The 26,903-nt window shown below is 50.0% G+C and overlaps 1 protein-coding gene and 1 non-coding gene across 2 annotated transcripts; one reads left to right on the plus strand and one right to left on the minus strand.

The window, feature by feature from the left end:
- Positions 1–284: 284 nt before the first annotated feature.
- On the minus strand, positions 285–24,393 carry DNAJC2 (DnaJ heat shock protein family (Hsp40) member C2). Its single transcript, XM_078613122.1, is given in 16 exon segments — positions 285–927; positions 2,774–2,952; positions 4,033–4,140; positions 5,890–5,993; positions 8,852–8,982; positions 8,984–9,170; positions 10,823–10,911; positions 11,811–11,960; positions 12,497–12,618; positions 15,448–15,539; positions 16,136–16,282; positions 16,760–16,904; positions 19,986–20,084; positions 20,887–20,962; positions 21,767–21,966; positions 24,157–24,393. Coding segments are annotated over 16 exon segments (1,953 nt in total). The 5' UTR covers positions 24,212–24,393; the 3' UTR covers positions 285–858.
- Positions 24,394–26,688: 2,295 nt separating this feature from the next.
- LOC144731937 (U5 spliceosomal RNA) lies at positions 26,689–26,805 on the plus strand. Its single transcript, XR_013588087.1, has one exon. It is a non-coding gene; the product is annotated as a U5 spliceosomal RNA (small nuclear RNA).
- Positions 26,806–26,903: the final 98 nt, after the last annotated feature.

The following is a 26,903-nucleotide window of genomic DNA, read 5'->3' on the forward strand; positions in this document are numbered from 1 at the left end:
AAATAACATCAGATAAATATTAAATTCTCCCAAATGCAACTGACTGTTGATGTCTCATCAACTGATGTCTCATCAACAGTCAGGCTTGTTTGAACCAATGCTGGTGAACTGCCAAGGGTCCGGTTTGACATGGATCCGGGTTGCATTATGTTTAAAATAATCTCCAATGACTACAGCATCGAGGAACCTGCTTCAGCATTCATCATCCAACAAGTGGAAGAGATCTCGCCCGGTCTCCCCAGTGTCGCTCGCACCAAGGCCAACTGATGACATCACTGGCAATGTTTCTCCTCTCAGCAGCGCAAAAGTTTAATTCGTGTTGTACACGCCAATAAAATACGCGCGCGCGCACACACATACACGGGTCAGCAGTTTTGTACGCAAAATGTCACAGGGGATGCTCGTGAAATGTCACGACGCGTTTCCGGCGCCAGAGAGAGGCTGCTTCTGTCATCTTGGTGACACGACGCACGACGCAAAGCGCCAACACCAGCTCACGCACAATCTCGCACGCGCTCGCGCGCAATCTCACGCATCAACACCCACGCTGAACACTCACTATTACCATCTCCCCTATTTGGGGTCACCTTCTCACTCAACTATTGACTCGCACACATCTACACCGCTCACATCAGCACCTCTGATTCACTCATCCGATCCCTTCTAAGCTACTCATTCACACCGCCTCACCTCGCCTATAGTCACTCACGCACTCGCCCGTTCACACATTATTCTCAATCGCCCATTTGCAACCCTGCCCCACTCACACCTCCTGTGAGGCGTGAAACTGTTCATCTCCACCCACTCCCCCCCCCACTCACTCCTCCCCATTCATGCGCTCCTCTCCCGTTGCTCTTGCTACTTCTGTTTATTCATCTTAACCGCCTCCTGTGCAGCTTTCTTCGCCTTCACCATCTCCACCAGCTCCTGCAGCCGACATGACAAAACGCGCGTCAAAAACACGTGCCAAGCACGCGACAAGACTGAGATTTGACAGAGCCTCCGGTCGGCGAGCGTGGAGTGGTGGTGCAGCGGTTAACGCACAACCGCACTATGCACAACGGACAACTGGGGTCAATCGGCCAAACAGCGGCGGTATCAGCTGAGATTACAATCGGCACAATCGGCGCACTGTGATTGTGATTCACTACCAATCACGCTGACAGTTGAAACTGAGTGACCCCAGTTCTCGGTGTTTTAGCGAGGCACAGCAGCTTATTTTCCAGATGTTTTTAAATCCACGATTGTATTCTTGGTTCTTTCGGTAAAGTCACGTACAAGGGAAATAATAAAATAATAAAAATACAACTATCAAATTCTCACGACGTTTCGATTGCAACACAAGGTGTTTTTTTCTTAACGTTAGCACCACGTTAAGAAAAAAAAAACGCCACTTTTTTCAAATTTTCTTGTTGTGGTTTTCACACCTGATGATTGCTTGTGCTGCAATCGAAACGTCGTGAGAATTTAATTGTTGTATTTTTATTCTTTTATTATTTCCCTTCTACGTGACTTTACCGAAAGAACCAAGAATATGAATCCCTGCAGTCACGAAAGCTTTAAATCGAAAAATCCACGATTGTGTTACGATTGGCGGTGTTGGGTCATCTCAAGGCAAATCTCAAAAGCAATACAAACCACCCTCCCGTGTGTTAGAGAATTTCCCACGGAAGCGGATATCACAGAGCAACCTCTCAGAACACTTCTTATTTCAATGACCTCTGCTCCGCACAGTAGAGAGGGCATCACTATCCCACCCGCTCTGCCACTTGAGCGTACTGTGCGTGAGAGTCAAAAACCATATTCAACATTTTCAGAGCTGGATTTTAGCCAAATTAAGTGCAGAACATGTTTTTAAGTGATCAGGATTTTTGTGTGCCTTCATTAGTGATATGGCTGAAACCATTATCTCGCTGCACTTGAGAACCAGGTTTTTATCATTTAGCAGCAGCCAATGAAGCCAGCACCGAAATCGGTTCAACTGCTTTAGATGTCGTGCGGCTTTTGACATGATCGCCTTGGCCGAAAAGGTCTATCTATTTGGCAATGTGTCCAGTTTCCTCGAGGGCGAGTTCCTTAACGGCAGCGCAACTTCACGGTTAGAGTTTAATTTTTGATTTAAAGCTTTTGTGACTGCAGGGATTCATCTTCTTGGTTCTTTCGGTAATAAAAAAAATCTCACGACGTTTCAGCCACAACACAAGATGCCGTCCCTCAGGTGAAGAGACAGAGCTGTCCGAAAGACAGCGTCCCAATGAACACCGCCAAGCTTGGCAGCGTATATTTTATTATTTCCCGTCTATGTGACTTTACCGAAAGAACCAAGAAGTATTTAATTCATACCGGATCATCGCTACAAGAGTTAGCATGACCCTCTCACCTGCTACAACGGGACGGACAGAAATCGCCCATCACCCATTCACGCCATTTCCACCTCGCAGGCGTTAATGCCGTCCGGCTGAGGCACCAGCCAGAGTGATTTCCTGCTAGAGTGAGCAGTGATGCAAGCGGTGCTCACCTCCCATCTACAGTCCTGCATAGCCAGTTATGGAAATTCCTCATTTCCACTATGGTGGGGGTGAGTCAATCCAAAGGACAACCGCTGTTCATCTTCCCCACAATGAAATAATGGGCTGAGTCAACCCCCGACCCCCGCCCCACAACTAGGAATTGACCTCACGGCCTTCCGATTGAAAGACAACTTTCAATTGCAAAGCATCCCCCCCCCATTTCAGACCCTAATGGGAGTTTCCACCGCCGCCCGTTGGCTTACCTTATATCGCCGCATGCACTCCTTGCGAGTGCGACCTGGCACGGCGCGTGCTATGGCGTCCCAGCGCTCGGGACCGCCCCCCGTGTGCGTCTTCAGCGCCTGCTCCAAAAGTTTTTGCTCCGCCGCCGTCCAAGGGCTCTCGGAGGCAGCCGGGGCAACGGACTCGCTCACTCCTGGGCCTGAGCACGCACACACGCGCACGTGTGTTAGTATGTACGTTGGCGCAGTAGGGGGCACAGGTGGTGCATCAGCCAGTCATCTCGGTCAGTCGACCCGTGGCACCTGCTGGGTCTGCCCCGTGACCTCCTGCTAGCGGGCATTCGACACTTCACGTGGCCTCAAGGTGCACATGGCCTGGCACAAGCGTCGTGGTGACGTCACCGCCACTTAGTGGCGAATGGCGGTTGTTGTTGTGTGTGTGGGGAGCGGCCGTGTTGCGGTTAGCGTGCTGCACTACGAACCTGGCGACCAGGGTTCGATTCCCGCTCATGGCCAACACCATGACGAATATCTGAACCGGTCCTACGCCTTCCCTAGGTCAACTCAACCTCAAACTAATACCTAGTATGGTGTGTAAACATCGCCACTAGGGAGACAAAGGCGGTCGGGCATGGTGCTGGTCACCCACCATAGGTGCACACTAACAGCAGTTGTCCCAACAGCTGTTTTAGCTATACTGGGGATTTTTGTCTTTGTGTGTGTGTGGAAGCACAGTTGTGCATCTGCTGGTCATCTTATTCAACCCATCATAATACCTGGGTCTGTCCCGTGACCTGTCAGTAGCAAGCCTTCCACACACTTCACATGACGGCCTCAGAGTGCATCTAGACTGACACAAGCGCCGTGGTGACGTCACCGCCACTTTGTGGCAAACGGTTGTTGTTGTTGCGTGAGCGCGTGCGTGTCAACACGTATACGTGTGCGAGTGGGTGAACACGTGCGTGTGACTGCGTGAACACGTGCCATGTGTGAGTGTGCACATATCAGCTTGTGAGCGCGCGTGTACCTGTCTGCACGTGTACACGTGTACGCATGTGAGTGCGGGAACGCGTGCGTGTGAGCGTGTGAGCACGTGTGTATGTGTCTGCACGTGTACGCGTGTACGTGTGTGAGCGAGTGTGTGCGTACCAGCGTGAGCACATGTGTACGTGACTGCACGTGTATGCGTGTGCACATGTGAGCGAATGCGTGTGCGAGTGCGTGCATGCCAGTGAGTACGTGCCTGCGCGTGTACGCATGTGAGCGAGTGTGTGTGCTACCATCACGCTCTGACGGTGTCGCGCGGTCGAGTCCGGGAGCCAGCGTCCCTGCCCCCGAGTGCAGTCGCTCGCTCGCCCGCCGACTCAGCTCCTCCTTCTGCGCCGGGTCTGCATGCAACGCAGAGGTCGCAGGTAGAGGAGCAGCCCTGCAATTGCGCACTCACGCCACTGCTGGCAGAAGAGCGTCTACGGAAGGGACATCTAGAGGGGGTTTGACCTACTCGTCCACACTGGAACAGCGGGCTGGAAGACAGTGGTAGCAACCGACAATTTACCCCACCACGCGTGACCTGCCGATCGACTAACTGTGGTAAACACAAACATGCGTTTCGATTACTTATGATTATTTGGCTGCTACAAATGTCTAAATGTTAAGCCACTTCGTTGAGCTATCATTTGTGGCCAGCTCGCTTCTGAAAAAGAAGCCAATAGCTCGGTGGGGCTTTACCTGATAAAATAAAAAAAGTTAATTTTTTTTGTGTATTCTTTAGTGATTTGTTTACCTTTCTTATACTTTGCACTCCTATCGTGTTTTGTATTGTGTGTTGTTTCAACATTCTGACCCTCCCCTACTGGACACTGCTGGGTCGCCAGAGGTGGAGGTGGGGAGAATTTACAAACCTCACCCCACATTGTTTTAACTACCGCACTGGGAGAAGGAATTGAAAGCGGCAACCTTTGGATTATCCCGTGGATTGCAGCATTGCGGTAGGGTGGATGCGGAGTGGGTCACACTTGTGACTCACGGCAAGAAGGGTCTCGGTTCGATTCCCGACTTTGGCGCCTGCGTGGAATTTTTATGACCGCCCCCTATTCTGCAGAGAGTGAGAATGAGCATGTGTGTGATTGTGGGGAACGGTAGTGTAGCGGTTAGTGCCCCGCGCTACGAACAAGGCGACTCGAGTTCGATGCCCGCTCACGGCCAACACGGGTGATTATCTGAACTGGTCCTGGGCCTCCTCTAGGTCGATTCAGCCTCAAATGAGTACCTGGTGTGGTGTGTAAACATCAACACTAGGGAGAGAAAGGCGGCCGGGTGTGGTGCTGGCCACCCACCGATTCATGTGCCGTGCAGACCTTCATAGGTGCTCGCTAATAGCACTTGCCCCAACAGTCTGTTAAGGCTATACGGTGGATCATTGTCTTTGTCATTGAGTGCAAATAAGAGAATTGAGGTTGTATGATCTTTGCCTTGTTCTACATGGGTTTCCTCCGAGTTCTCCGGGTTCTTCCCACAGCGAAAACACACGAACAATGTAACTGGCATTGACCAATCATCCAAATGCTAAAAAAGTCAGCAGCAGCAACAACATCTCCCCCTGCTAGGAAAACCTGGCAGAACCCTCCTGAAAAAATCTTGAAGATTCAACGTCAGGTTTTCCTGGGCAAACACTGCAAGATGCGACCACGTCTGTCCAGTACTCGGCGAGTTGCATTGGCTTCCGATTGCCGAACGAATACATTATGAGGTCGCACACAGAGTGCTTGCCACAATTGAACCACAATAACATGATGATCTCGTCAAGGAGCATAAACCATCATGCAAACTCCGGTCATCCTCGCAGTGGCTTTTGGCCGGCCATCGTACAAAGACGGTCACTGCATCGTGCGCTTTCAGATGCGCTTCTGGAACGCTCTTCCTTCCGATATTAGGAAACCACTGGAGTTATGCACTTTTAGACCATCTCGATTAAAAACTAACTTCTTCAGAACTGCTTTTTGTGTTTCATTTGTTGTCCTTCCTCCCGCGCCGCCGATGAGCACGGTTGGCTATGTACGGTGAGAAATAAGTTCAACATACATACACAATAATAATACCCAGTGTCTGTGTGTACGTGCTTCAACTCCCCCACTCACCGAGTTTCTGGAGGTGTTTGGTCATGGCCACCACGTCCCGCGCCGTTCGGCGAACCCCAGGGGTGAGTGAGTGCGAGTTGATGAAGCTGGCGATGACTTCCCAGCTGCGAAGGTAAGAAGGCGCAGAGTGCGTGAGCTCTGTCTGTACCACGAGGGGGTGAGGGGGGGGCTGTATGCAGGAGGCAAGCACCGCCGACTCTTTACCGAGCGTTTAAAAACTAAACTATTGTTATTTAAACTTTATTTGAAGCTTTCGTGACTGCAGGAATTTCTCTTTGGTCCTTTCGGTAAAGTCACGTAGAAAGAAAACAAATACAAACAAATAAAATAATAGAGTACGACGTTTCGATTGCAACACAAGCAACCGTCATCAGGTAGAACTAAATTTGAGAGAGAGACAAAACACAGAACACGGACACACACAGACATACACAAAAGCAGAGACAATACAAGACACACAACATAGATACACAGAGACCCAATGCCTCTGTGTCGAGGCCTTAAATAGAGAGAGGGGGGGGGGGGTTGGGTTATTTTACCAGGTGAGGCCCACCGAGCTATATCGCTCTTTTTGGTAAGTGACCTGGCCACAAAGGATGGCTCAACAATGTAGCTTATCACATGGAAAATTATAGCAGTAGCCAAATATTCTAAACGCATGATTCTAAATGTGGAGGAAAAAACCGGAGGACCCGGAGAAAAATTCACGCGACCACGGGGAGAACATGCAAACTCCCTATTATACCGCAGGCGTCAGGGGTGGGATCGAACCCACAGCCTTCTGCATTCCAGGCGAGGTAGTTAACATCTCCCCACCGTGGTGCCATTACGGACAATCTCTGTCCATCCGTGTGTACGAGTTGAGGGTGGGGGGGTGGTAGTGATGATCCAGCATGAATTAAACTCTAGTGTAAAGTTGTGTTGCTATTAGGGACTCACCCTGCAGGAAACGGCCACATCGAGAAGTGTTATTGCCCAAATAATAGGAGAAACAAACAAACTGCGCTAAAAGGCCTCGTGCCATGGCGTCACAGCCATGCCATCCTCGGTGCTCCCTCTCCTGGGCAGAGCCACCCATTCTCAATCGCGGCGGACAGGAATCCTGCGTGAGTGGTGTGGGTGCTACTCTGTTATCCTGGCTGAATAATGAACCCCTCCGCGGGCGCGTGGGAGAAGCGCGCGACAGAGTCCGCACGTACGGGCGGTTCCTCTCACTGGGTGCGACGATGTTGACGTCATTGTGGCGTCACGGGGACACACGTGGTGCGCGTTGACAATGAGCAGCTCACTCGCAATCACCGACTGACGACTTGCTCACACTTACTCTCACTCAAGCCCGCTCATTCACTATCACACCCACACACTCGCACTCACTCACTCACACCCACTCACTCACTCACTAACATCCACCCACTCACTCACTCTCACACCCACTCATTCTCACACCCACCCACTCATCCAAGTCCGGATAAACCTACTACATTATGCACTTATTAATTTACGAATAGAAGAGGTGTTGGATTCATGCATGTAAATATAAGAGGGATTTTATGCAAACTAGATTTGCTAAAACAGGAAGTTAAGTCCACATCCCGATGTCACCAGTCTGATGGAAATGCTATTTTCAACGGGTGTAAAACATTCTCAAATTGAAACTGATAATTACAATCTCATTCATCTAGACAGAGGCACCAAAGGTAATGAGATAGCCATTTTCATAAAAAATATTATTAAAAGCACTATGATACATAGAGTCAACATAACAGTATCCCTGGAAGCTTGGTGAATGCATTGGGAGGAATTCCAAGATTTTAAACTAGATTTCTCTACAGACATAAACGTTGCTTACCAGCTAAGTTTCGGTTAGAATTGGTAAGGGTTACCTTATTACCATTATGCGATTACTGTAATATTGTGTACCAATCTGCCTCCAATACAACATTGAATAAGCTCATTCCCACTTATCATTCTGTTCTAAGATTTGCTCTGGATGCCCCTGAAAAAACCCATCATTGTGACTTGTACAACTCCACGACCGCAGAACGATTCATCAAGCTTTGTTTATTTACAATATCCTGAGTCGTAATTCGGCATAATATCTGTTAGATCAGCTGACACGACGGTAGGGCGGACCGAACCAGAGAAGTTCATCACTCCTTCTGTTGAACGTTTCCTAGATACAAAACAAGTTTTGGTGAACGAGCGTTTTTGGTGGCTGCCCCGAGTCTGTGGAACAATATTGCCACGAAACATGGTCCTGCAAGTCATCGCCGTCCATCACTCGCTTCAAATCACTCATTTCAAGTGAATTCCAGTCCAGCTGCCAATGTATAAAGAGTTAGATGAGATGATTTGCTTGTAAGCGACCACTTGATGCGCGTTGCTTACATTACGTATTTTACATGGATGCTGTGTTTTTTTTATCCTAAATGCAATGCCGTCGTCTTTTAGGCCGTATCTGCATTACAATTCATATGGCAGATTTTAATTTTTTTTTATAGATACAGCATGCTATTTGATAATAACCTACATTTAGTTAATTATTTCTTACAAAAAAAGGAAATTTTTATAGTGCAATTATGATTTGCTATTTTTTATTTAGCTTATCTGTTCTTGTTTATTCTCGACTTATTTTGACCGTGACTTGTTGCATTTGTCGGAGAAACGGCGGTGTTGTTTTTTGTTGATGAAACACGATTCAAGAGCTTTTTGGCTCACAGGGTAATTCAAAATAAAATACTAAACTACTAATACCTACTCATTCTCTCACTCACACCCACCGACTCACTCGCACCTACTCACTCACTCTTACTCATACCCACGAACTCACTCACACCCGCCCTCACACCCAGCCACTTTCACTAACACAGAACACGACAAACATTCCCCCACCAAAGTCAGTCGGCACCATATCGCCGAGTTGCCCTGGCGGAGCCCCCACACCCCCAGCTCCCCTCCTCACCGTGAGGAGGTCCCCGCTGGGAAGAGGTTGACGGACTTGATGAGGAGCTGCAGGTCCTCTGGGGGCCATGCTTTGCCACCGCCGCCCCCACCTGCCGCCGACGTGGCAGACGAGGCGTCGTCCCCCCCCGAGGGAGGCAGCGGCGGCGGCGGCGTCGGCGTCGGCGCCGCGGGCCGCCCGCTCGCGTGCCTGAGCCTCGGCCTCCTCCACGCGCCGCCGCTCCAGCAGCTCCTCCACCTCGCGCAGGCGACCCCCCACTGCCTCGTGAGCCGCCTCGCGCCCCCCACAAGTCTCCAGGGCCTCGTTCAGATCCTGCAGGCTGAGGGCGGAGAGTCGGGGGGGTTGGTGGAGTTGTGGGTAGGTTGGGTGGGTGGGTGGGTTGGTTGGGTGGGTTGGGTTGGTTGGGTGGGTTGGGTTGGGTTGGATTGGATGTGTGGGTTTGGTTGGTTGGGCGGGTTTTGTGAGTTTGGTGGGTGGGTGGGTTGTTTGGGAGGTTTGAGTGGGTTGGTTCGGGTGGGTTGGGTTGGGTGGGTGGGTTCGGTTGGGTGGGTTCGGTTATGGGTGGGTTGGTTGGGTTGGGTGGGTGGGTGGGGTTGGGTTGGGTGGGGTGGGTGGTTGGGTGGGGTGGGTGGGTGGGTGGGTGGGGTTGGGTTGGGTTGGGTGGGTGGGTGGGTGGGTGGATGGGTGGGTTGGGTTGCGTGGGTTGGGCTGGGTGGGTTGGGTGGGTTGGGTTGGGTGGGTGGGTGGGTTGGGTGGGTTGGGTTGGGTGGGTGGGTGGGGTTGAGTGGATGGGTGAGTTCGGTTGGGTGGGTTGGGTGGGTGGGTGGGTGGGTTGGTTGGGTTGGGTTGGGTGGGTGGGTGGGTAGGGTTGGGTTGGGTGGGTGGGTGGATGGGTGGTTTGGGTTGCGTGGGGTGGGCTGGGTGGGTTGGGTGGGTGGGTTGGGTTGGGTGGGGGGGTTGGGTTGGGTTGGTGGGTGGGTGGTTGGATGGATGGGTGGGTTGGATGGGTGGGTTGGGTTGGGTGGGTTGGGTTTGGTGGGATTGGGTTGGGTGGGTTGGGTGGGTTGGGTTGGGTTGGGTGGGTGGGTTGGGTTGGGTAGGTGGGTGGGTTGGGTGGTTTGGGTGGGTGGGTTGGGGTGGGTGGGTTGGGGTGGGTGGGTGGGTTGGGGTGGGTTGGGGTGGGTGGGTGGGTTGGGGTGGGTGGGTGGGTTGGGGTGGGTGGGTGGGTTGGGTTGGGTTGGGTGGGTGGGTTGGGTTGTGTTGGGTGGGTGGGTTGGGTTGTGTTGGGTGGGTGGGTTGGGTTGGGTGGGTGGGTGGGGTTGGGTGGGTTGGTTGGGTGGTTGATGGAAGATGAGAGATTGTGGTATATGAGAGGAGATGGTGGTGGGAGATGATGAAAGATGGTGGAAGAAGCGAAGGGGAGATAACAGGAGATTGGAAATGTGAGCAGATTGTGGGAGATGATAAGAGACAGGAGACGATGGGAGATGGGAGGATGCGGGGTGGGAGATTGAAAGGAGATGGAAGGTGGATGGAGGAATGTGAAGGAGATGGTGGGAGATTGAAAGTTTTAAAAGGAGATAGGAAGATATTATAGAGTGGGAGAGAAGGGGGATATGGGTGGACACGGAGCGGTGAGATAGAAGATGAAGTTTAAATTATTTCGCACCGTAAGTAGCAACCGTGCTAATCGGAGATGGGGGAAGTTGTGGTAGATCGAGGTGGTAAAAGATGGAGGCAGATGGGAGATCATGGTAGGGAGATTGCGGGAGGTGGAAGGTACTGTAAATGTGGTCGCGTTATGTGCTTGGTACGTCTCTGACATGTCTGAAACCCGGTCCTTGTATGCGGCGAGCCTTGTGCTTCCCGTGTCTGTGCTTACCGTGCGATTGTCATGTGCAGAACAAGAGTAGTGCTTGGTGTGCGCGTGGCGTATGCTTAGCGTGTGTTCTGCACATCTGCTTTTCTCACCTGTTGAGCTCCAGGTTCTCGCACAGTTTCTCCATCTCCCCCATCATGCGCACGCTCTCCGCTTCATCCTCCGCAAAGTAGCTCCAAGTCTAAAGTGACGACCAAGACAAAGATCCCCCATGTAGCCTTAACAGACTCTTGATGCGAGTTGTGTTAGCGTGTAGCACTTATGAAGGCAGGCACGGCCAGCACCGTGCCAGGCTGCCTTTTGTATCCCCAGTGAAGAAGTTTTTACAGAATGGCTGAGTTGACCTAGGGGAGGCTCAGAACAGGTTAAGATATTTTTATCCCCGATGTTGGCCGTAAGCGGGAATCGAACTCTGGTCACCGGGTACATAGCGGAGTGTGACAACCACTGCACCACCGCTCCATCCCACACACAAACACAAGCAGACTGTATTCATACGATTGCAAATAAATGGGCAGCATCACTCTGGTCAGTGGATGTGACTGATGATCAAAATATCACCAGTTCAAATCCTGGTCGTGTGTCGGCTAATTCCATCCTCACAACCGTCAATAGAAACATCATCAACATCACGAGTGCCATCATCACAATCATCATCACTTCCATCCCTGCAGGGCTGAAGCAACAGAGATACAACGCAAGCAGCACCGCTATCTTGGCAAGCCACCGAGTGGTGAGGATGAACACCCCTGTCCCCCCGGCACGGCACCATGGTGGAGTGGCGCTGTATGTGTGCTGTATGTTCATTTTCTTTCGCAACAGAAGTAGCCAACCGGTCTAATCGGAGGTGCGGCGGAAGGACAACAATAAACACAAAAATCATTTAGAAAGACATGAGTTTCCAATTTAGATAATTTGGAAGCACGCGTAGCTCCAGCAGCTTCCTAATATCGGAAGGAAGAGCGTTCCAGACGGCCGCATTCAGAAGCGCGTGATGCGGCCACCATCTTTATTCGATGGACCAGCCCAAAGGCTGCCGCTGGAAGGATGACCGGAGCTGGCCTCGTGTGGTTTAAGCACCTTGCAGAACGCGCGCAGCCTCTGGCGCTCCTTCTTGAGCGCTCGCTTCAACGTCTCCTTCTCCTTCTTGGCGTGCTGCGCGGCCACACGAGCCTCCGCCTCCTCCTTCTCCCGCAGCGCGCGCGCCGCCTCCGCCTCCGCTTGCCTCGCCTGGAGGGGGTGGGAGGGGGGGGGATGAAGAGACGGGCATTAGGAGAGACACACGCATGGCGGCGTTCAATCGGACAGCGGCGTTGCAATGCCCACGGGACAGACGCACGGAATGGCATCAATCAAGACTCTCACACCCTGACACAAAACAAAGATCCCCCGTACAGCCTTGACAAGACTTTTGGGGCAAGTGCTGTTATGAAGGCCGATGTGGCACACGAGGGGGTGGGTGGTGGCTAGCACCACGCCCTTTGTCTCCACAGTGGCGATGTTACACACCGCACCGGGTACACATTTGAGCCTGAGTCGACCTAGGCGAGGCCCAGGACCGGTTCAGATAATTGTTATTGGTGTTGGCCATGAGCGGGAGTCGAACTCAGGTAGCCGGATTCGCAGCGCAGCGCGCTAAACCGCTGCACCACCTGACACACGCACACATCCACACACTCTCACTTTACACACTCGCCCGTTCGCACAGTCAAGCAAGGAGTCCCACCCCACTCAGCTGTAAGTCACTGGCGCTGGCCCGCACTCACCCTGTCGATCTCCTCCTGCCTCTGTCTCTTGGCGTCCGCCTTGGCTCTCTTCTCCGCCTCTTTGCGCGACTTCTCCTCGTCGCGGAACCTCCTCACCCGCGAGTCACACGAGTACGCCAGGTCTGCCAGAGACAAAGGTCCCCCGTGTAGCTCACACAGGCTGTTGGGGCAAGTGTTGTGAGCGAGCACCTATTAAGGCTGGCAACAGAGCACAAGGAGGTGGAAAGGCCAGCACCACGCCCGGCCGCCATTGTCTCGCCAGTGCTAATGTTTACGCACCACACCAGGTACATATTTAAGGGCGAGTCGACCCAGGAGAGGCCGAGGATTGGTTCAGATATTCATTACCGTGTTGGCCGTGAGCGGGAGCCGAACTCGGGTCTCCGGGTTCATATCTCAAGTGTGCTAACCACTACCGCTCTCTATACATACACACTGCGTGCTATATACAATCAGGGCCGGATTAAGGCACGGGGGCTTTAGGGGCTGCAGCCCAAGGGCCTCTACCAGCTGGAGGGCCTCCAGAGATTAAGTAAAAAGTTATTTCACTTGTGAATGCTGAATTGTAGTTGTTGTTAGCCTTGTAATAAGTGTAGTAGAGTTCACGACTCTTGGACGCCGGAGTTGGAGGCACACGGGTTTATTACACACAGCACGGTTGTGGCATACAACTCTAGAGGGGGTGTCGGCCCCCTCACCCGGCTAGCTGGGGATACACGCGCTAGCTACTTCTAGCCTGCCTCCTAGTCCTCCTCTAATGGGCTAGGGGAGGCTATCTGGCCCGACACTGGTAAGTCGGGCCCGGTACCCTGAGTCCCAGACCAGCACTGACAAGAGCACCGGCTCTGGATCTCGGGACCACGCCGCTGGCTCGGTCCTGTTCGGCCCTGATAAGGACGGCGAACCAGGGGAGTCCAGGGCTCTAGCTAAGACGTCTTCTGTCTTCACTGGTTAGCTTAACATCTCTCTCGAGCCCTCTGATACATCCCCTTTTATACCCAACCCCCCGCTGAGGGGTGGGGCCCCGGGGGATCATAACTCCGAATCAGCCCCCCCAGGGTGCCTGGCGCGGACGTCGTAGAGAGCACCTCCCCGTGCACTCACGTAGCCCCGCCCACTGTGTTTGTTTTCCATAAGCTGCCATGCATAACGGGCTCTCTCTCTAACACCCCTACATCAGTATAACCCGTAAAAACAAAGTTTTTCACTATAAATCCTTTATATGCGTGGCAGCGAACTTAATATAAAGGATTTAAAAATATATTCGCCTGTGGAGGACGCGGGGATCGATCCCGCGACCTTTGGCATGGGAAGCGAGGGCGCTACCAACTGCGCTACTCCGCCACGGCCTGTGGAGGGGTTACGCTCTGGGCTCTTAGCCATGAATGAGTTCTATTTGAATATATGTAAAATCATTTTTTTTTTGCCTAAAAAGTGTAAAATTTTGGGAATTTTTTTTCACGAACATTAATTGTCTCGCACAACGAGTCTGTGTGGAAAATGTCAGCTCGATTGGATCACGGGAAGTGGGTTAAAAAACGACCGAAAGATTTGCACGGTCGTAAGCAAGCAAGCATGCAAGCAAGCACGCAAGCAAGCAAGCGAACTTAATATAAAGGATTTAAAAATATATTCGCCTGTGGAGGACGCGGGGATCGATCCCGCGACCTTTGGCATGGGAAGCGAGGGCGCTACCAACTGCGCTACTCCGCCACGGCCTGTGGAGGGGTTACGCTCTGGGCTCTTACACTCTGACGTTCAGCCAAAGCCATGAATGCGTTCTATTTGAATATATGTAAACTAATTTTTTTTTGCCTAAAAAGTGTAAAATTTTGGGAAAATTTTTTTCACGAACAATAATTGTCTGGCACAACGAGTCTGTGTGGAAAATGTCAGCTCGATTGGATCACGGGAAGTGGGTTAAAAAACGACCGAAAGATTTGCACGGTCCTAAGCAAGCAAGCAAGCACGCAAGCAAGCAAGCACGCAAACTTAATATAAAGGATTTAAAAATACATTTGATACTGGTAGGAACCCCCTGGTTACACCAGCCCACAGGGGATTATTGTGTCCGTTGTGCAGGGAGGGGCTGGGTGGGGAGGGGCTGGGTGGGGAGGGGAGGGTGGGGAGGGGCTGGGTGGGGAGGGGAGGGTGGGGAGGGGCTGGGTGGAAAGGGGGGGGTGGGGAGGGGCTGGGTGGGGAGGGGCTGGGTGGGGAGGGTGGGGCTGGGTGGGGGGGTGGGAGGGGTGGGGCTGGTCACCCCGTGGTGCTCTTATAAAACTCAACGTTGAACCTACTCACGCCGGCTTGTGCCCGCCCTCACAGTCGGGCATATTTGTGTAATACACCACGCCACCGTTGACCCTGGCCATTGACCGAGCAACCCAACGTTCCTACCAGCTCTCTCCTCAGGAATGTGTTTTTTATTTAACTTTGTTTTCCGTTTGAAAATATTACTGGGGGCCTCACAGTACCTGTAAGCCCAGGCGCCTCTAAAATCTTAATCCGGCCCTGTATACACTGCATATACACAGCACACACACGACAAACACACCACTCCTCCGCATTTCTGTGTCACGTGACTAAGTCTGCCCACGCCGACCACACACATTCATCAATTCACGCCTATAATCACACTTAAGGACGTGGAGCAGAAAGCTATTTCATGACACAGTCGATGCTGGGTGTTATCCCCAGTGAAACGTTGTACACAATTATCAAGCGTTTTGTTCACATTTCAACATTCCTCCCATTTGCGGATAAATCAATAAATTGCCACGACGGAGCAACTTGACATGAATGGCTCTTTTTGGGTGGTGGAGGGTTATAGTGAAACATAAAAATAACATTATACCTACACCATGATCTAAGCCAGAATGAATTCATCGTAAATGATGACGACGATAATGATAAATGGGAGGTGGCGGCAGGACTAGCTGGCTGCACCTCACCGACGAGCGAGCGAAGGCGAACCATCTCCTCCTTCTTGCGCTGAGTGCGTGCCGCCCGGTTCTGCTTCTCAATCCAGCGCCGCTCGTCCCGGCTAGAGGGAGAGAGTGGGAGAGAGAGGGAGAGAGATTGGGAGAGAGAGTGAGAGGGGGAGAGATAGGGAGAGGGGGAGAGAGAGGGAGAGGGGGAGAGAGAGCGAGAGGGGGAGAGAGAGAGGGAGAGGGGGAGAGAGAGGGAGAGGGGGAGAGAGAGGGAGAGGGGGAGAGAGAGCGAGAGGGGGAGAGAGAGTGAGAGGGGGAGAGAGTGGGAGAGTGGGAGAGGGGGAGAGAGAGGGAGAGGGGGAGAGAGAGGGAGAGAGAGAGTGAGAGGGGGAAAGAGAGGGAGAGAGAGCAAGAAAGGGTGGAAGAAGATAAGAGTGGGTGAAACATGGGGAGGATAAGCGAGTGAGAGTTAATCACATACTCTTTGGTTCTTTCGGTAAAGTCACGTAGGTAAAAAATGATAAAAGTAAAACAATTAAATAAATTAAATCACGACGTTTCGGGCGCTACACAATCGCTCGTCATCAGGTGGGACCACCACAGCCAGAAGCAACTGCTAGAATGGGTAAGAGAGCTGCAGTGAAACAAGACGATCTCTTCTATGCTCACTCAGGCACTCATATTCACACTCTTTCTCCGTCTTTCTCACCACTCAGCCTTGTCCTTCTCCTCCTCGTCGAGGTAGGAGAACTCTCTCCACGAGTCGAAGTTGTACCAGAACGAGTAGAATCTGTCCACCTCCTCAAAGGCCGACGATTCGTCACCCAGACGAGGCACAGGCTGCTTGGTTGACCACCTTGGGGCAGATCAGCAGCATCATCAACAGCAGTTTCAGCAGCTAAATCTTCATCATCGTCATCGGTAAAAGCAGCCTCATCAGCAGCTTGACTAACAAGAGCATCAGCAGGTACATCATCATCAGCAAGAGCAGTATCATCAGCAGGAACAGCATCATCATCAGCAGCATCATCATCGTCATTACCATTATAATCATCACCATCATAATCATCACCGTTGACCGTGGGTGGGAATCGAACGCGGGTCGCTGGGTTTGTAGCGCAGCGCACCAAGCACTCCCAATAGATGATATTTCTGGACATCTGTGAAAAAGAGCTTCATAGCTCATCGGATTTCTCCAGGATAAAAAAATATTCTGAAAAATATTCTGAAAAATATTCTGATTCCTGCTAACAGGACTTGCCCCAACAGTCTGTTAGAGGCTATGAGGGGGGCGGGGGGAGGGTTTCTGGGTCTATGCGTACGCGCGTATTACCGTGCGTTCCTATCGAACACCTCCGTGAAGGTCTCGTAGAAGTCCCCGGACTTGACGTCTCCGCGTGTCGGGGTGCTGCTGTCGAACGTCGGGTCGACGCTGTCGAATGCGCGGCGCTTCACGGGGTCTCCTAGCTCCTCGTACGCTACCGCCACGGTCAACCGGGGAGGAGGTGGGGGAGGAACAGGGAGGAGAAGGTTTAAATTGCATCTCACAATCGCGAGGAATTCAGAGGCCCAGCTGGAAGGCAGCCAGCAAAGCGGTGAAGAATTGCCCAAGCTCTGCGGTCCATTTATATATTAAGATGTTTTCAGAAAATTAATGTGTTTATAAATGTAGGAGGAAACCAGAGCACCAAGAGAAAACCCACATTTACGAGGAGGCAACCCTCTATACCAGGGGTCCTCAAACTACGGCCCGCGGGCCACATGCGGCCCACCGAGGGCATTTATCCGGCCCATGGTCACTAATTGGGCTGCGCTTGTGAGCACTAATTGGGCTGCGCTGGTGAGCACTAATTGGGCTGCGCTGGTGAGCACTCATTGGGCTGCGATCTGTGAACAAAACTGCAGGTGTAATTAACTTTTTAATGGCACCCGCACCAGTGTGAGCCTGGGGTAAAAGCGGAGTTCCCCCAATCAGACTGCATTGATGGGCAGTGCAGTCTGTATGTCTCTGTGTGGGCAAAGTTATTGCTGGTACTGTATATTGTTTTTGTAGCGCTGTATATATATTGGTATTTTACTAATAGCAATTTTGACTCCCTAGGACACAATGATGTCAAGAAAGAGAAAAATTTACTCGGAGTGTAGGATATTCAAAAAACAGTGGACTTATGATTACTTTTTCATGCAGTACAAGGAAAGAGCTGTGCGTCTGATATGCCAGAATATAGTGTCTGTGTTCAAAGAATACAATTTACGTCGACACTATGAAACTCAACATAAAGATAAATATGATTGTTTGGTCGGAGAAGTGAGAAAAGATAAAATACTAAAACTGAAAAATACATTAACAACTCAGCAAAATACTTTTGTGAAGCAGAAGCAGCTAAATATTTCATCACTGCGAGCAAGTTTTCAAGTTGCCAAGCTAATAGTGTGCACTGGCAGACCATTCGTTGAGGGAGAATTTGTTAAAGAATGCCTTCTCTCTGTTGCCAAAGAGATGTGTCCAGAGAAGGCCGATTTATTTAGTACAGTGAGTCTTTCAGGACCTACAATTACACGGAGGATTGAAGAAATGGGAGACAATTTCCATCAGCATTTGCAAAACTCCACAAAAAAACTTTCCTATTTTTCCTTGGCACTCGACGAAAGCAATGATGTTCGTGATTCTGCACAACTTCTAATTTTTATTCGTGGGACGAATGACTATTTCAAAGTCACAGAAGAGCTTGCTGCACTGCAAAGCATCAAAGGAACAACTACAGGAGAGGATATCTATGCAAAGGTTTGCCAAACTGTGAATGGTTTGGAGCTGAACTGGGCTAAACTAGCCAGTGTGACAACTGATGGTGCTCCTAGCATGGTGGGGTCTAAGAAAGGAGTAATTGCTCGCATTAACCAAGAGATGGACAAACATAACCATTCTCGTCCAATAGCCATACACTGCCTCATCCACCAACAAGCGCTGTGTAGTAAATCACTGAAGTGGGACTCTGTTAACTCATTAGAGCTCATGCACTAAACCACAGACAATTTCAGGAATTTCTGTCTGAGCTAAATGTTGACTATGAAGATGTTCTGTACCACACAGAAGTCCGTTGGCTGAGTCGAGGGAGAGTTTTGAAACGTTTACATGACTTACTTCCACAGATTACAGTTTTTCTGTTTTCAAAAAACAAAGAAGTACCAGAGCTCAATGATGCAGAATGGAAATGGCACCTTGCCTTTCTGACAAATGTAACAGAGCTACTCAACAGTTTCAATGTGCAACTTCAAGGAAAGGGGAAGCTCATATGTGATATGCAATCACATGTCAAAGCATTTGAAGTAAAATTAGGCCTCCTCATCAAACAAGTGAAGGAGGAAAACTTCTGCCATCTCCCCACAACTCAAAATCTGTTAGCGGAAAAACCATTGGTTGCATTCCCAAACAAAACATGTGTGGATTTACTGGAAAAATTGCAAAAGGAGTTCCAATTTAGATTTAACGAGCTTCATCTCCATGAACAGGACATACAGCTTTTCCGTAACCCATTTTCTATTGACATTGAAAATGTGGATACAATTTACCAAATAGAACTGGCTGAACTGCAGAATTGTGACTCTCTGAAAGACGCATTCAAGTCAAGCAGCCTTCATAATTTCTATGCATTTCTCCCCTCTGATACATATCCTCATCTCAGGAACCATGCACTCAAAATGGCAACCATCTTTGGCAGCGCTTATGTCTGTGAACAAACTTTTTCCAGAATGAAAATTTGAAATCTCCAACCAGATCTAGACTAACGGATGCACACTTGCATCACTTGTTACGACTAGCAGTGACAAATATGGAACCGTACATTGACCATCTCATTAGCCAAAAGCAGGCCCATAGTTCCCATTGAAATACTGGCAAGTTTGTTGATTTAACTTTACTTGTTCTTCATTTTAAATATTGTATTTGTTCCCGTTTTGTTTCTTCACTTCAAAATAAGATATATGCAGTGTGCATAGGAATTTGTTCATAGTCTTTTTTAACTATAGTCCGGCCCTCCAACGGTCTGAGGGACAGTGAACTGGCCCCCTGTTTAAAAAGTTTGAGGACCCCTGCTCTATACCATACAGAAGGGACAGATGTAAGACTGCACTTTGCTAAACCGCCTTCTCCTGGCAAGCCAGGGCGTGGCTCTTCCTCGACTGCCATGGGAATGGAATTTCGCAACGTTTGTTGCGTCCACTAACCCCTGATGAGACGGTCAACTACGGCTTATACAACACACGCAGCAAACACTCCGACTGTACAGAACACACTCTCGAACGACACATTCATCACTCCCGTGTCGGTTAATGTACACAAGAGGCACACTAACGATACAGAAATTACACCACTGCATGTGGTCGTTGTGGGCGCAATTTCGGTGGTGGCAGTAATGGTATTATGGCGGCGATTGTTGTGGTGGCGGCAACAGCGATGGTGGTGATGGCCTTTGTAGTGATGGTGGCGGTAGTTTTGGTGGTGGCGGTGGTTTTGGTGGTAGCGGTGATGGCAATGCCTGACGAGCGAGGGGTCCTCTCACCCTTTGTGATGCAGGTGAAGTAGTCGTCCTCGCCGTTGCCCGTCCGCTGCCCCGTGGCTTCGCGCTTGTCTGGGTGATGCTTCAGGACCATGGCTTTGTCTGTCGGGACAAAACAAAAAAGAAAAATCACGCACACGGACGGAATCAACTACGCCTGCCCACACGTCTGTCCTTGGGAGCATTTAACGGGCGGTAACATCACTGCACAGCTAGGCAACATCGCCATGGCAACGCTCATCGCCTTGGCAACGCAAATCATATTTATCGCTAGTTTTGTCTCCAGGATTTGGGCAACAATGCTTTGATCAACGTGGCCGGTTTCCTCTACGGAGAGTCCCAAAAGGCAACACGACTACACGCTGGAGTTTCGTTCATACTGGATCATCGCTACGAGTTATTGTGATCCCCAGCCCCCCCGGTTCCGGAGGGACAGAGATCACACATCGACGCTTTCCAACTCGGTTGGAAAGCGTTAATTATGTCCCAAAGAGGCACTTGCCGGTGAGAATTCCTGTTCGAGTGATCAGTGATGCAAACAGTGCTCACATCGCGTTTACAGCCCTGCAGAGCCAGTGGTGGAATTTCCACATTACTGTGGCAGCAGGGGGTAAGTCCACAGGGCAACCACTGTTGATCTTCCCCACAACAAAGTGGTACTCATTTGATCAACCACGGAAGGAGCGATTATGGGATGAGTTAATGAAAACCCACCCCTAATCCCAACCAGGATTTGACCTCACAACCTTGCGATTGCCCCTCGCTCCACCGCTTAGCAGTTGTGCGGCTGAATTGGTTTGGTAGACACACACACAGTGCAGCGCCACAGGGAAACTCGCTTCCAGCTCCACACAAGGGCCCATGTCCAGCCCCCGCTGCTCCAAGGACTTTAAGAGTGACTCACGCGCAGCCTTGATCTGTTTGGCTGTGGCTTGGTACCGCAGTTTTCCTAGGCCCAGCACCAGGTAGTGATCTTGAGTCTGTCGACACAAACAAACACACAATGATCACCCATGTAGCCCACATTGCCTGTTGGAGCAAGTGTTGTTGGCTAGCACCTATGAAGGGCGGTACTGTGCACGTATGAGGGGGTGATGCAGCCAGCACCAGACGGCATGCCTTCCTCTTCCTCACGTTGTTCCAGCATCTTTGTGTTGCATAGCGTCATCTCACCAATCGGAAACTTTACTGGATGCTTACCACTCATTTAACAATGAGTGGTAAGCATCCAGTAAGTGATCGTAGGGCTCCTGCACTACTGTCAACACATAGAATATTAATATAAATACTATATAAACACAAAGTATTTAAAAATAAATCACTGTAAAACAATGTACTGTCACATTTTTGTACGCAGCATGAACAAATGGTGCTTTTTCTGGAAGATTTTATTGTTTTTGTAGGGGATGTTTCAATTTGCGTACAGTAAATTTTTAATGTATCTTGTAATTTTATTGTTTGTTGTGGTTGCACCTGAATCAAGAGCCGAATGGCTCACAGGGCTATTCCAAATAAATGAAACTGAAAATATAAAAACAATAATAAAATGACGGGCTGCAATGGCACTCTCACCTTTACCGTTATTCCTCATGGGAAAATTAATCTCCGGCCTCATGCAAAATTGCTTTACGAGGCAATTTCAGGAACGCAACCGCCACGTTTAGCGGGGACTTGCCGTATTACTCGCCCTTAGGCCTACCACCGTGCGGTTTGTACGTCCATGCCTAGTCTTTGACTTTGTCTAATTATGAAGGCCAGTTAACGACCCAGCTCGGGACTCGAACCTTCCACTCCTTGGGGTCGAGGCTCTTGAGGAGCGGGTATTCTTCCAACTCGAGGCGCTCCTCGTCGCCATCGTCCTCCGACTCCGAGCTGCTGCCCTCGGCCGCGTCGGCCGCGGAGAGCGAGGTGGCACTGCGCGAACGGCGCCACACGAGTGCTTCGAGCCAGCGGCCAGCGGCCTCAAACGCGTAGTGCACGGGAGCTGAGAGACACCAACATTGACCAACGTAGTGACATCATCACAGAGACATCGTCATAGCGACACCGTCATAGAGACATCGTCATAGCGACATCGTCCCAGAGATATCATCAGAGACATCATCATAGACATCGACATTGTCATAGACGTCGACATATAGACATCGTCAAAGACATCACCATAAAGACATCATCATAGAGACATTTAACATCGTCATAGAGATACCGACATAGAGACATCGATATCGTCATTGAGACATCGACATAGAGTACTCCGATTGTAAATGTTGTGGCTTGGCTCTCCAACACACCGGCGTGCTATACTCGTGACGAATTGGCATGTTCTGTTTACGTGACAACTCTTACTACTTGGCTGTGTTGGGTGGTAGCGGGTTTAACGACACATTTATATATTGACACGATCTAACCCCAAAAAATCCTCTATTTTGTCATTTCGGTGTAACAGGTCACTCTAGCGAATTAGACAAAGACTACACTATCAGGGTCTGCTGGGTTCTCACCTGGTTACACGAATAAACTTTGTGGACTTGGTGAGCGTATTGTGAGTGGCTGAAAGTGGTGGTGTAACGGTTAGCGCATTGCGCTACGAACCTGACGACCCAGGTTCGAATCCCGCTCGCGGCCAACACCAATTATTTTAACTGGTCCTGGGCCTCCAGTAGGTTGACTCAGCCTCAAATGATTATCTGGTGTAAACATCGTCACTAGGGAGACAAAGGCGGCCGAGCGTGGTATTGGCCACCTACCCATTTGTGTGCCTTCTTAGGTTATCGCTAACAGCACTTGCCCTAACAGTCTGTTAAGGCTATACGGGAGATATTTGTCTTTGATGTGGTTACAACTGCATGGACATGGCCCATCGTGTCAACCACACTTGCACCCGACTTCGACTCACAAACTCACTGTGCCTCGCTCAAGCAGCCGTAGAAATTCCACATTCTCTGACCGAGGGAAGTCCATCTACTTAACAACCAACCTACTGACTGGCGTTCATCATTCATGGCCAACGCCATCTCTCACGGATCACTGCGATGCAATAATAATTACCACCCAGTACGTGCTGTCAACCCTTCTTGTACAGAGAAATTGCGTTTTCAGGTCCGCATGGCGTACAGCCGTTTAAATCCGAGCAAAATATTTACGTCTATTTGTTTGTTTCTCCCTTTGTGATGGGACATTGTAGGATGAACGTTGAGATTTATAAGGGCACGGGGTGACCAATAAAGTTTGAGGTGGTCTGTAATGAGGTATGGCACTGATAAGGGGTTGGCAGGTATTTAGTGGTGAGCGTAGTGGTGAGTGTACTCGTGGTGAGTGTAATGGTGCATGTACGAGTGGTGTGTACAAGTGGTGAGTGTATTTGTGTTTCTCCCTTGTGATGGGACTTTGTAGGATGAACGTTGAGATTTATATAAGGGCACGGGGTGACCAATAAGATCTGAGGTGGTCTGTAATAAGGTTGGGCACTGATAGGGGGTTGACAGGTATGGTGCACACAGCCATGCGGATGGGTTCTCCCCCATGACTGCCACACTTCCGATTAGCACGGTTGGCTACTTACGGTGCGAAATAAGTTAAACATACAGTACCACCGGTCTGCAACCTCAAACGAGGCGACGATTATGATCATTACGAAAGTGTGTAATGATAATCATTGTCGCTTTTAAGAACCGTTTACATGCATTACCGTTGTTTATAATTACGTGTATTGCCAGCGAAGAGTAGGTATAACATTCCAACTGCACTGATTAATTAGAATTACTGCTGTGAAGCGAGGTTCGGAAAAACACCGAGGTCAGTCAGGAATATGCGAACGGGTCACTGGTCACATTCCGTCTCGGCCCACCCGGTCTTAAATTGATTACAATACCTGGGGCGGTGATTAAAACGAGCACGAGTGAGACAAAGATACGCGTGCTTTGTATTTCAAGACCAATGAACAGTGGCGAATATCTGAACCGGTCCTGTGGGCCTCCCTTGGACCGGCTTAGTCTTGAGTACTGGGGACTCTTAAGGCGGTCGGGCGTAAGTGCTGAGATGGGGAGGAAGGGGTATCAACCTTGTGTTGCCGTCCCTACCTTTATTAGGTGCTCGCGAACAGCAACTTCCCACACGACGGCCTATTAATGGTTACGCGGAGGGAGATGTTCGTCTTTGTTAACAAGACACTCACCAGACTTGCGGCCCAGCACGACCGAGCACTGCCCGGGCAGCGCCTCCAGCAGCATGGCCACGTCGATTTGAGGGCGGCGAGGGTTCGCCCTCCTGTACGACGAAGGGGGGCGAGCGGCGGGATGGGCGGCGGGTAGCCGAGGGCGAACGAGGAGGAGGAAGAGGAGCAGCAGCAGCGGCGGCAGCAGCAGCAGCACGGACGACCTGAGCGGCGACCAGTCGGCGTCGCCACGTGGAGTGAAGCACTTCCGCCGGGCGGAACGGTGGCCGCGCGCGGACAAAACAACCACAAAAAGGCGTTTTGTTTTAGAAAAAAATCAAATCATTGCGATTCGTAGAGTTAATCGGTGTGATTTCGACTTAAAGATTTCATGACTGCAGGGATTCACCTTCTTGGTTCTTTCGGTAAAGTCACGTAGAAGGGAAATTATAAAAATACATTTATTTAAATGTAAAAAAAAATTCCCTTCTACGTGACTTTACCGAAAGAACCAAGAAGATGAATCGGTGTGGTTTTATCATATTTCTCAACCCCCCTCCCTAGGTGCGTGATGTCATTTATGGACGGCCCCTATGGTATAACCTAGCACGATATAAGGTACCTGAACGCGTTGGTCGTAATCAATGTTGGTTTCCAGAGTAACCGGCGCACGCGAACACAGTGTCGCCATGCGTGCAAAGCGCCCGTTTAATTGTTTTTTTTTTATCCGCTTGCAGTTATTTAGCTCGTTAGGACACCTCACAAAATTCAGTTTAATTTATTAGATATAGCCCTGTGAGCCATTCGGCTCTTGATTCGGGTGCAACCGCAACAAACAAAAACATGAACAAGAAAACATTTTAAAGTGACTATGTGACTATGTGCAAACAGAAAATCCAAGAAAAGACAGCAAAATTCAAATGGACAATTGGTTCAAATATCGATGTCCGTTATTCATACGGAGCGGAGGTGCTCGAGTTACAGTCATTCTGGGTCTCCCTTCAAAGCAGAGGTCGCAACTGGGTACCCGATACCCATACCCTACCCGATACCCGGTTACCCGTACCCGGCCGGGTACGGGTAGCCGTTTGCGACCCTGGTGCGGCCGGGTACGGGTAAGGAATCAAAACCCGTTTGCGACCTCTGCTTCAAAGCGACTGAATTTGTTTTGTGGCAGGCGTGGCTGGGTTGTTAACGTGGCCAAGTTAGTGGTGGCCTTGCCCGAGTCCTCAGAGAGGGTGGCCACACTCGCCCGGTGTGTCACATCCAAGGCCGTAGCCATGGAGTCAACATTGGGGGGGACCAAATCTTCCACGGGGTCTGGGGGTCCCAGCCCAGAAAAATATCTAAATTTGAAAACTGATTTCTTGCCGAAAATATTTCAAAAATTCACTAACACATGGGATGGACTTTTTTTTACAATAATGTCTAATAGTGTATTGTATTACATTGCTCTGTTTTTACTTTTTTTACCATTTCTTGTTTCATTGTATGTAATGGCAGAGATTAGGGATTACTAAAGTACACCCATAACCACAGTCATATAAACAAAAATATATGCATTGATTTATATGAAGACAAGTCCAGATATTGTGGCCAAGGTATAGCAAATTGTTGTTTTTATTGCCATAGCATAGCAATTTTATAGCAATATATTGGGGGGACATTTTTAGCATATTTGAATATTGGGGGGGGGGGGGTCGGTGTGTGTGTGTCCATATATATTATAATTACGGCCTTGGTCACATCCAACCTGGACTGTGGAGGAAGGAGGAGACGTGAGGCTTGCTCAGCTGCAATGGAAGAAGACCTCAGTGGCGCTCAAAAGCGATCGGCCAACCCCTTCCCGGCCATCGCTCTCTGCAGGACTCCGCCGGGGAGCGGTGGTGCAGCGGTTAGCGCGCCGCGCTACGAACCCGGCTACCCCAGTTCGATTCCCGCTCACGGTCAACACCGTCGGAACCGGTCTTAACGCCCCCCCCCCCCCCAAGGTCGACCTCGGCCTCAAATGAGTCGCCGGTGCAGCGTCTTAAACATCATCGCCGCTCGGGAGACAAAGGCGGTCGAGCGTGGAAGCTGCCCGGCCACATCCTAGCGTGCCGTCGCGGCCTTCATTGGGTGCTCGCGGGCAGCGCTTGCTCCTTTACAGTCTGTTGAGGCTGGAGATTAACCCAGGAACTTGTCACGGATTCTTGAGACTGACGCGATTCTGCAGACGTTTGACCACAAAGTCGGGGAACGTCATGCAGACGGAGAGAGGAAACTTCGGAACCAATGAAAGACGCGGTTTTATCTCCCCCCTCCCCATTGGTCGAATAACGCAATTATGCACGACAGACCGCTGTAACCACTAAACAGAAATACGTCTTCCTTTACGTGAATAGCTTTATAGTATTTACTACAAATTTGAAACGAAGTGAGCAATAATATTAAGATGTATTCTAAAATCATGAATATACTAAAGATTAAAAGGTAATGACACATGCCAAAGAGCCCCATAGTGTAAATATACAGCGTATTTATATAAGTACCTACGAGTGATGGAAATAAACTTTACTCTGGTTTCTCTTCAGAGCGAATAAATCTTTCGCCTTTTACTAAAGATTTCCGTGGAGAGGAACACTCTAATGAGTCTTAAACAATTTTTCGTCGCCCTGCTTATGTAGGGCAACATCATTAACAAAGAAAAGTCGAAATCGTGGTCGTTATTGTGCGTATTTGTGGTGTGTGGCAGCGATTGTGGCCTGCTCATTGTGTGCAGTTGTTCA

Source organism: Lampetra planeri, chromosome 40, assembly GCF_965212315.1.
Source record: "Lampetra planeri chromosome 40, kcLamPlan1.2.h2, whole genome shotgun sequence".
Classification (NCBI taxonomy): domain Eukaryota; kingdom Metazoa; phylum Chordata; class Hyperoartia; order Petromyzontiformes; family Petromyzontidae; genus Lampetra; species Lampetra planeri.